Source organism: Cnephaeus nilssonii (genome assembly GCF_951640355.1).
Source record: "Cnephaeus nilssonii genome assembly, chromosome: 9".
Lineage (NCBI taxonomy): Eukaryota > Metazoa > Chordata > Mammalia > Chiroptera > Vespertilionidae > Cnephaeus > Cnephaeus nilssonii.
The window spans coordinates 57,523,823-57,533,652 of NC_137080.1; the positions used below are offsets into that span (position 1 = coordinate 57,523,823).

The 9,830-nt window shown below is 43.4% G+C and overlaps 1 protein-coding gene across 2 annotated transcripts; it reads left to right on the forward strand.

The window, feature by feature from the left end:
- Positions 1-648: 648 nt before the first annotated feature.
- Positions 649-3,980, forward strand: TENT5A (terminal nucleotidyltransferase 5A). 2 transcript variants are annotated; one of them, XM_079779679.1, is made up of 3 exons: positions 649-887; positions 1,165-1,729; positions 2,843-3,980. In XM_079779679.1, exons 2-3 carry the CDS (start codon positions 1,202-1,204, stop codon positions 3,617-3,619), a joined length of 1,305 nt encoding a protein of 434 aa, XP_079635805.1. In that variant the 5' UTR covers positions 649-887; positions 1,165-1,201; the 3' UTR covers positions 3,620-3,980. The 2 variants fall into 2 exon arrangements, with proteins under 2 accessions (XP_079635805.1, XP_079635804.1); XM_079779678.1 differs by having other exon boundaries at positions 726-942.
- The last annotated feature ends 5,850 nt before the right edge of the window (positions 3,981-9,830 follow it).

Consider the following 9,830-nt stretch of genomic DNA (forward strand, 5'->3'; position numbering starts at 1 on the left):
GGGCTCCCCGCGCTTCCCGAGGTTTCGAGAAACGAGAAACGAAACCCGGGGAGCCAAACCCAGCGAGCGAGCCCTTCCCCTCGGGTGCGGAGGAGGCTGATTTGCACGGACCAGCGGACGCTGGAGGGCACGGGGCCGCGGCTTGTTCCGGGGACCGGGTTTACTCGTGAAGTAAACGGGCCGGGTCTAGCGATGCTCCCCGGGTCCTGAGGAACCCCCGGAGCCCCGTCGTGAGGCTGTGACCAGCGCGCGGTATCCGGCGAGGGTTTTAGGTTCGGGAAGTTTCCACAGTTGCGGGGTTTTAGCTGCGATCCTGTTTTGAGGGCCACTTGGGACTCTAGGCATGTGCAGCGTCTCCTCGTGGGGAAAGAGTGTGGGCGGGGAGCTGTCCATAGTCAACGGTGTGTAAATACACGCACATATATATACACGCACTCACACTCACACACGGCCGCCGGCCGGGAGCCCCGCGGACCGCTCGCTCAGCGCGGGCGGCCGGAACCGTCCGCCTGGGGAGGGGGCGGCGCCCTATGCAGATGAGGAGGGCGTGGCCAGCGCGCCGCGCCGGGCCCCGGAAGCGCGGAGAGGCCCGGTATAAAAAAAGTACTGAGGACATTTCTCCCGCACAACTGCTAAAGCTCCGGAGACGGGAGCGTGTGTGCGGCGGGGCGGCAGCGGGAAGCCGCCACCTCCGGGACCACCGCAGCTGAGGCGGCAGCGGCGTGGGAGGGGGGCGAGGGGCGGGACTGGCCGGCGCACGGCAGCTGGGGTCTGGGAAGGACGAAGTCGCTCGCTGCGGCCGGGAGCGCACTCGCCGCTCCTGGAAGTGTTGGCGGCTTCGCAGTTCCTTGGCTCGCCGCGCTCCTAGAAGGGGCGGCCGTCTCCAGGTGACACAGACGGGACTCCCGCTTGCGCTTTCCAGATGCATCAGAGATACTTTTGGTGCGGGGCTGCTCTGCGGGGCGCGGCGCGCGCGGCTGGGGGACCGCGGGGGCCTGGGGAGGGAGGGTCTCTGAGGGAATCTCCGAGCCGAGCCCAGGGACGAGCCGGGGAAGGGGTTCCCCGGGGAGGGGGCGCGCTCCTTTCCTCGTTGGGCGCCTGTGGCCGCCAGCCGCCTCACGGAGCTCCTTCCCCCCACCCCCCCTTTTTTTTTTTTTCTTTTAGGACTGACCAGGGCCAAGTGGCATTCGGCGGGCACTTCATGGCGGAAGGTGAAGGGTACTTTGCCATGGCCGAGGACGAGCTGGCCGGCGGCGCCTACATCCCCCTGGGCTGCGACTTTAGCGGCGGCAGCGACGTGGTGGCTGGCGGCTGCGGTTTCGACGAGCCCTGCTCGGACTACTGTGAACGCCCCACGGCGCACTGCAACGTGCTCAACTGGGAGCAAGTGCAGCGGCTGGACGGCATCCTGAGCGAGACCATCCCGATCCACGGCCGCGGCAACTTCCCCACGCTCGAGCTGCAGCCGAGCCTGATCGTGAAGGTGGTGCGGCGGCGCCTGGCGGAGCAGGGCATCTGCGTCCGCGACGTGCGCCTCAACGGCTCGGCGGCCAGCCACGTCCTGCACCAGGACAGCGGCCTGGGCTACAAGGACCTCGACCTCATCTTCTGCGCCGACCTGCGAGGGGAAGAGGAGTTTCAGACTGTGAAGGACGTCGTGCTGGACTGCCTGTTGGACTTCTTACCCGAAGGGGTGAACAAAGAGAAGATCACACCACTCACGCTCAAGGTAAAGTCACCCAACCAGGGCTGGGGGGGTCCACTCTGGGGCAGGGGTTCTCAGGGAGGGCCAGGGGAAAAGGAAAGATGCCAGAAATCTGTGGCCCTGACAGGTTTTTGGGGTGCGCTTCTGTATTTTGCTTTTGATTCTTGACAATGAGTAATCGAAGGTGCGTGGAGGATGCCCAGTGTTTTACTTAACTTGGTGCTTCAGCGCCGCAACTCTCCTGCTTCCTCCTATGCCCCCCCCCCTTTCCTTCCCCTTATTTTTTAACTCTTGGCATTCCTTGCTTGAGTCTTCTCCAGAGTCGATTCTAAGTGGAAGAATGACATGATCTAAATCATTTTTTATTTGAGTCATTATATGTTCTAGTCATTGGGAAAATAGCAACCTGAAGCAGAACCAAGCCAGTGAGCTTATTGTATTGGAAAATGTGAATAGATTTCCCAGCTGCATTCAGCTGACTCCCTGTGTTCAAGATATACGCGGTGCTTCTCTGGGTTTGTTCATGTGTTAAGGATATAGTGTGTCCCCCCCTCCTCTCTTTGGTTCAAAGCGCATTTTACACATTTAGTTAAAATTGTCTGAGGAATCAGCCTCCCAGAATGTCCTAATATAGTTCATTTTTATTGTAACTGCCAAACACCCCTAGAGGGACAGACAAGATACTGATCTCATCTGTTGTCTGGGGGGGGGGGGGGGGGGGGCAGAACTGAGTGACTAGAGACAAGAATGAGAGGCAGACCAACTTTCCTCTGAATGCTCTTCTTTCTTTTGAATATTATGTGAATATTGTGTGAATATTGTACCTATAAGACCATTTTCAAAAAATAACATTTCAGAAGTCAGACATGACAACAGAACCTTTTAGTACTGTGCTACATCTGCCAAAAGCCTCAAACTATTATTTCTCGTCTCTTTCCCAGACAGTAAAACCACTCGTTAAATGTATTTTTTTTTTTCTGTTTTCAGAAGACTGTTTAAGCCTGTAGGTAGTGTTTTGCTGAAACTTGACAAAACAAAAGGGAAGGAGCAAAGTAAATGTCTTCTGTGAGGAGGATGTATTTATTTATTATTTTTGCTAGTTGTGCTCATCTTCTTGTTTTATCTTTTGAATTATAGGAAGCTTATGTGCAGAAAATGGTTAAAGTGTGCAATGACTCTGACCGATGGAGTCTTATATCCCTATCAAACAACAGTGGCAAAAATATGGAACTGAAATTTGTGGATTCCCTCCGGAGGCAGTTTGAATTTAGTGTAGATTCTTTCCAAATCAAATTAGACTCTCTTCTCCTCTTTTACGAATGTTCAGAGAACCCGATGACTGAAACATTTCACCCCACAATAATCGGTGAGAGCGTCTATGGCGATTTCCACGAAGCCTTTGATCACCTTTGTAATAAGATCATTGCCACCAGGAACCCAGAGGAAATCAGAGGGGGAGGCCTACTGAAGTACTGCAACCTTTTAGTAAGGGGCTTTAGGCCCGCCTCTGATGAGATCAAGACCCTTCAGAGGTATATGTGTTCCAGGTTTTTCATCGACTTCTCAGACATTGGAGAGCAGCAGAGAAAACTGGAGTCCTATTTACAGAACCACTTCGTGGGATTGGAAGACCGCAAGTATGACTATCTCATGACCCTTCATGGAGTGGTGAATGAGAGTACAGTGTGCCTGATGGGACATGAAAGAAGACAGACTTTAAACCTTATCACAATGCTGGCTATCCGGGTGCTAGCTGACCAAAATGTCATCCCTAACGTGGCTAACGTCACTTGCTATTACCAGCCGGCCCCCTATGTAGCAGATGCCAACTTTAGCAATTACTACATTGCACAAGTCCAGCCAGTATTCACATGCCAGCAACAGACGTACTCTACTTGGCTACCCTGCAATTAAAAATCATTTAAAAATATCCTGTGGGGAAGCCATTTCAGATAAGATAGAGAAAAATAAAAAGAAGGAAAAAAAAAGGCTGAGTGACCCAGCCCTGATTAGGGATATGTTTTGTACAATGATGATCTGCTCCTGATTTTAAGCTTGGCAAAGTTTGTGGATCCTTTTATAGATATGGGAGCATGATCTTAAAATGATCCCCACCCACCATCAACCCATGCACCAAATCCTCCTACCCAATAAGATTCTATTCTGAAACAAAAGAGACCGGTCATTGAAAACAACCAGGTTCTCCTAAAATAACAAGGGGGAAAAAAATGCTTGATGACAATATGGGTTTGCAGTACCTTGCTCCCATAGCTTTGCCATGGGGAGGGCGGGAGGGGGGGGGAGGTGGAGTTTCTTATAAGGTGGAATTCACAAAAGGGAAAATACAGAGGAAAAAAGATCTCACCCCAAATTAATTATCATATCAGGAGTTTAGATAGTAATAATACAGGAAGAAGGGAAACTCTAACATTGGGAGTATTAACTGAAGCTTGTAGCAACTGCTTTTTGTGAAACTCCTGTTGCGCTAACAGAAATGGCTTACTCCAAATGAACAGTAGTAGGTTGATGCAGTTTTCATAACAAACAGCAGAACTTACGATGACACAATCCATTATTTCCAGCTGCGTGTTTAGCTTGCATTTTTAAAATGTGAGAATGCAAGCAAAAACAGCTGTAGAAAGGAAAGTATGTTCAAGGACCAAAGATTTAACAGATAAAAATACCCAAATAGAAGAGATACAGTAGAATATATAAAGAGTTACTATATTTGTTACACACCAATATACATCAAAGTGCCTGTTGCCTTCTGAAAATTTGAAGTGAAAATTTTTTATGGTTTAATGATTATTTTGTTTTATCAGGGACTAAAGAAATATAACAGCATAAGCTTGTGAATGGTGGAAGAAATGCCCTATTTTTTCTTGGCAAATACTTGTATAAAGCTAACATTGTTGGTGTGATATTATCATAGGTATATGTGTATGTATATTATGTGTGTATATAGACATATTTGGGATATGAATATATTCACACAACACATTGACTATGGTCTAGAATAATGTAGCATATAGGAAATGTTTAAATACTGTGTGCTTTTATGTTTCAACAGGATGACATGAGACGTGGGCATATTGCAGTGATGAATTAAAACCCACATCTAAAAATGTTAAAGCAAATGAAGGAGGAAAACAAGTAATATATTTGATAGGAAGTACAGAGATTATACATTTTTAGGAGTGTCTTTTCCTTTTTTTTTTTTTTTTTTTTTTTTTTTGTGAGCCATAGAATTCCGAAAATGGGAGAATGTTTGTTTGGCAGAGCACTCTTTTTTTATATTTAACTGCCATTTTGACAGTTTGAACCCTTTTATTGTTTTTTATATTACTTGCATGTTTCCATGGTGTATAATCCAGTAGATCCTGGATCCATGATAGTCTATTTAAATCCCTAAAAAGAATTTCTGGTGATCTGAACACTACTTATTAATATTTAAATGAAAATTTTAATGAATGCCTTCTGCATTCTAAGACCACTAGAATTTAGTAAATGTGAAATGATCCCTTTTAAAGAGTATTTGCACAATTGCATAAAATTTATATATGAGATATATATATATATATTATATATAAAATTTTATAAATTCATGCCAATATGAAACATCTTTGATCTGGTTGTCACACTGCATTTAAATAGTTAGTACTGTACTTTAAATTCAGTCACTTTGCATTGAATCAAATCCAACTTTATTTTCTCTTTCCCAAGAAGCCATTTATAGCTTTGTGAAATGAATTGGCATTACTATTTCAGTTCAATGTCAGCTAATCCTAACACCATTCCTTCTCTCAGCTCTAAATTCCTTTGGACACTGGTCTCTGAAAATGAATTTATTAAGAACAAAACTAACACATAAAAAATCTTCCCTTTGTATTGTGAAACAGCCACATAATCCCTGTCAACTCTAGTGGATGACTGCTTACTATGATAATTTCTATGAAAAAACAACCAGATTTTTAAAATCTGATCTGTTAAAGAGGGGCTGGGGAAAAGCATAGCATCATCCTATATGGCAGTGTGATTTGTTTATGGTTTTCTGGGCATCACTCAGATGCCGAATTAATCCATCCAAACTACCTATCACACATCTTTCTTTGAAGCCTTAACAGGAACTTGATGGGTTTGCTGTAGCAGCTTCCCTGTGAATTTGACAAAGCTGTAACAGCTACTGCACTGCCACTTACAGTTTTCTAGGGGACTCTTCCTTCTCCCATGTTGGCTCAGTCTCCCTATCTCCAGCCCTGGGTTTGAAAAATTAATTGTGAATTCCCAGGAAATATTCCATTTCCAGAATAAGCCTGATACTTAACTATCAGAAACCAGAGCTCTGCCTGCTTCCCTGTTGGGAAGTTTTCTGAAAGAATACTAGGGAATGCTTGGTAATGTCAGAGCAGCTGGTAATCTGCCATCTTCCTTCTCATCCTAACTCTTGAAAAGTGAGTTGTCCACTGTTTTTAAAAGAATCTGGAGATCTCTGGCTCTTCTATAGCAACAACCTGTTGTTAATTTATGACAGATTTTTGTTTAGAGGGGCCTTCTCTGAAAATACACTTTTCATTTATTTTCTCAAATATTTATGTTCTTTTCTTGCTTACTCCAGGGTTGGTAGTATAATTGGAAGTGCCAGCACCTGGCTTTCAGATAGAACAGGTTGTGCTCAAGACAACCTTCAGTATTTACTTTAAAGCTTATATAATTTATTTCTCTTTTGTATGTACTATAGTCTTGTTCATATGTAGTTCAACCAACAGTGGAATATATGTCTCTCTTTGTGGATGTGTGGCCTAAAAATTTGAATGTCTGCTGAAAAAGATCCGTGTGCATAGGTCAGAGAAAAGAACAGCTCTCAACTCCTGATTAGTGCCTGTGATTTGCTTGCTTTTGTGTTTATCTGGCCTAGTGTGCTGTTATTTTAAATAGGAAGAAGTTTATCTTCTGAAGGCTCTTCTCATCTGTCCAGTCTGGTATGTCAGCGAACACTTAATATGTGACAATGCCCTTTTAAAACGTTTACTTCGTTAGCAGTAAATATGGTTGCCTCAAGAAGTCTTTTCCCTTCCAGAAATGGGATCAAGTATCCACTCACTTAGGTATTAGGTGTACTATTTTAGCATGGCTCCCAAAAAATGCAAGATGGAAGACTATCTGTAAACCAAGCCAAGGAGGAAATGCAAAGAAAAGTGAACATACTGTTTTTTGCCACCCCTTTATGTTTGCTTATTGTTGGTTGCTTTACTGTGCATAAAGTTGTTTTCAGTGCAATACTTGTCAAGTAAATATTGTGAACTATCCTGTAAATCAAATGTATTATGTTGAAAGCTATCAGCAGTTCAAAAATATGCTTTTTCGTTATTTGAAGACAAAGTGTGTTAGATGAAACCAAAAAGCCAAAAAAAAGTAATTTCATATATAGCACCTAATTGAATATAATCTTTCTTTAAGATTTCTTATAGCATAGCCTTTTCAGTGCTAAGAAAGAATCTCTGTAATATTTTGTTGTAATAATGGCTTGCTAACAAAGTGTGTGGTAAAAGTACTAAGTTGGAAGGTGTCAAGGTAACTTGGCAAGATTTGCTGCAAAGCCTTGTGGAATGGAGGAGGCTCTGCCCGCTGGCTGTCTCTCCAGCCTCTCTCCAACCATTGCCTGCTCTGAGACGTCCTATTGCAGCAAGCTGCACCTAGGGTCACTCTTTGGAATGTTTTTGACATTAGACTATGTCACAGGCAGAAAAGGAGTTGATGGAGAATGGACTCTGAAAAACTGACATATTTGAATCAGTGCTAGAGGGAACAGATTGTGAATTTTGTTTACAGCATCCAATATTTGGATTTTCTTTTTTGTAAATAAAAAGAAGTTATTTTTTTCTATTTATTTGTGTCTGTTATCTTTGGTGTCTGTGCTGGCTAAGAGACCATGTCCTCTAAATCTCAACCGGTATCCATGAGAAAAGACAAGCACTATTTGGAGTAGAAGAACAGCCCTCATCAACTTCCTGATTGAAGTTAAAATGTCCAACTTTTAGCCAGCTCATCTCTGACTGTCTCAGTTAGTTCCAGAAGAGTCTAGCTAATGGGTGGAAATTTTTAAATCTAGGCATTAACTTAGTGTGAAGAAACTCAGAAGTCAGAGCTATTTTCCAGTGTCAGTAGAGACTCACGTATTTGGACTACGGGGCTCTAGTAACCCTGAGTGGTCCTTGGTTTTCATGAGTAGCTCAATTGCTGTGATTTAGTTATCAGTGGTTATATATAATCTGTTTGGGGTTCTATAGTGTTATTTGAAGGTGAAGTGGAAAGAAGAGCAATCATAGGATCTAATATGTTGTACTGTCTGTGTGTGAATGTGTACTGGGTGCAAAGAAATCACCCTTTGACGAGCAGTTACCATAATCTCACCTGTTCAGATTGCCAGGGGGCATACATTTATTTATTAAGTGTTTTATTTGTGTAATTTTGGAGACTTTCTCAATAGTAGTAGTATGAGAATTTGGTAAGCCTAGGCTGTTATAAGACATATTTGGTAAGCCTAGGCTGTTATAAGACATATTTGTGATTTTTAAAACTATTTAAAGTCCTGATGTTGCATAGAATCTGTGCTTGACACTATATCTATAAAAGAGCCACTCCTGGTATTTAAAGCCAGCTTCCCTCACATATACATCATAAAAATACAAGGTGGTTATTTGGTTTTCATAGTGGTGTGTGTTATACTCTTCATCCTCCTACAACCAGTTCCTCATATGTGGTCATCATAATTCTTTTTAAGCAAGGTTTGAATAGGGCAGTATATTTTAAGCCCCTCCTAGACTTAGATACAACCTGTTATTTCTCATTGAATTACCAGGTTGCGCTTAGCTAAGCCTTAAGAGAAGCAACTCACCCTTCCTTTCCTTAGGAACCTCATTCCCTAAACATTCAGTTCCTTTAAAGTAGAACAAGAATTGTTAAAATCAAATACTTCAGAAATTAAACTGTACCTTTCTTCTTAGAACCAAGTTTGAAATAAATAGCATGAATGCTCTTCAGCTTAATAGCAAATCCTTTTTAAATGACAATGGCTTTCAGCCATTAATGCTCCAAAAAATTCTGGAACCGGGTCTCCTTGGACAAAAGGATAAATCTAGGGCTGGGGCAGGGAATATACCAGAGGAACTTGGATCTCTTGTAATTCAGAAAGCAAAGATGTGTTAAAAAACAAAACAAGAAGCCACAATGGTGAGGAGCATGTCAAAAGGACAGAGGTGCCAACTGAAAGAGCTCCAATGGCCAAAGCTTGAATAATTTGAGCAACAAAATAAGTGGCATTGGATTATAACCCAAAGTAATAAATATCCACAGGTCCACATAAATAGAGATGGATGATTGCATTAATAAATAAATGGGGGCAAAGAGACAAATTTCCTGTGCAGAATTCCAAATCTCTAGATGCTGCCCTCTCAGAGAGGTGGACCTTAATTCTCTACCTCTTTTAAAAAATACATCTTTATTGATTTCAGAGAGGAAGGGAGAGGGGGGGAGAGAGAGAGAGAAATATCAATGATGAGATAGAATCATTGATCGGCTGTCTCCTGCACACCCCACACTGGGGATTGAACCCGCAACCCAGGCATGTGCCCTGACTGGGAATCGAACCGTGACCTTCTGGTTCATAGGTCGATGCTCAAACTGAGCCACGCCACCTGGGCACATTCTACCTCTTAAGTGTGGGTTGTGCATAGTGACTTCCATAGAGTACATACAATATGGAAAAGGGTGAAAAAGAGTAACCGTACCTCACTGGAGAACCCTGACAAACTACAGATGATCATGATCGATATGAACAGTGATAAACGATGAAGATAGCATGTGTCATTGTTACGATGTGATGAAAATGGCACTTCTCTTCTGTACTCTTTCTTTCCCAAACCCACAATCTCTGTCTAATTATGAGAAAAGCATCAGACAAATCTAAATTGAGGGCATTCCGTAAAATACTGGATGAGTTCTCTTTAAATCATCAAAACCAGGAAAATCTGAAAACTGCCACAGCCAAGAGGAGCCCAAGGAGACATGACGACTAAATATAATGTGGTGTCCTAAGTGGGATCCTGGAATAGAAGAGGACATTAGG

Excerpts from the sequence above, each read along its gene's own strand:
- TENT5A (XM_079779678.1), top strand. The coding sequence starts at position 923 with ATGCATCAGAGATACTTTTG. Across the intron at positions 943-1,164 it reads ATGCATCAGAGATACTTTTG|GACTGACCAGGGCCAAGTGG; the intron begins GTGCGGGGCTGC and ends TTTTTCTTTTAG. Across the intron at positions 1,730-2,842 it reads TCACACCACTCACGCTCAAG|GAAGCTTATGTGCAGAAAAT; the intron begins GTAAAGTCACCC and ends TTTGAATTATAG.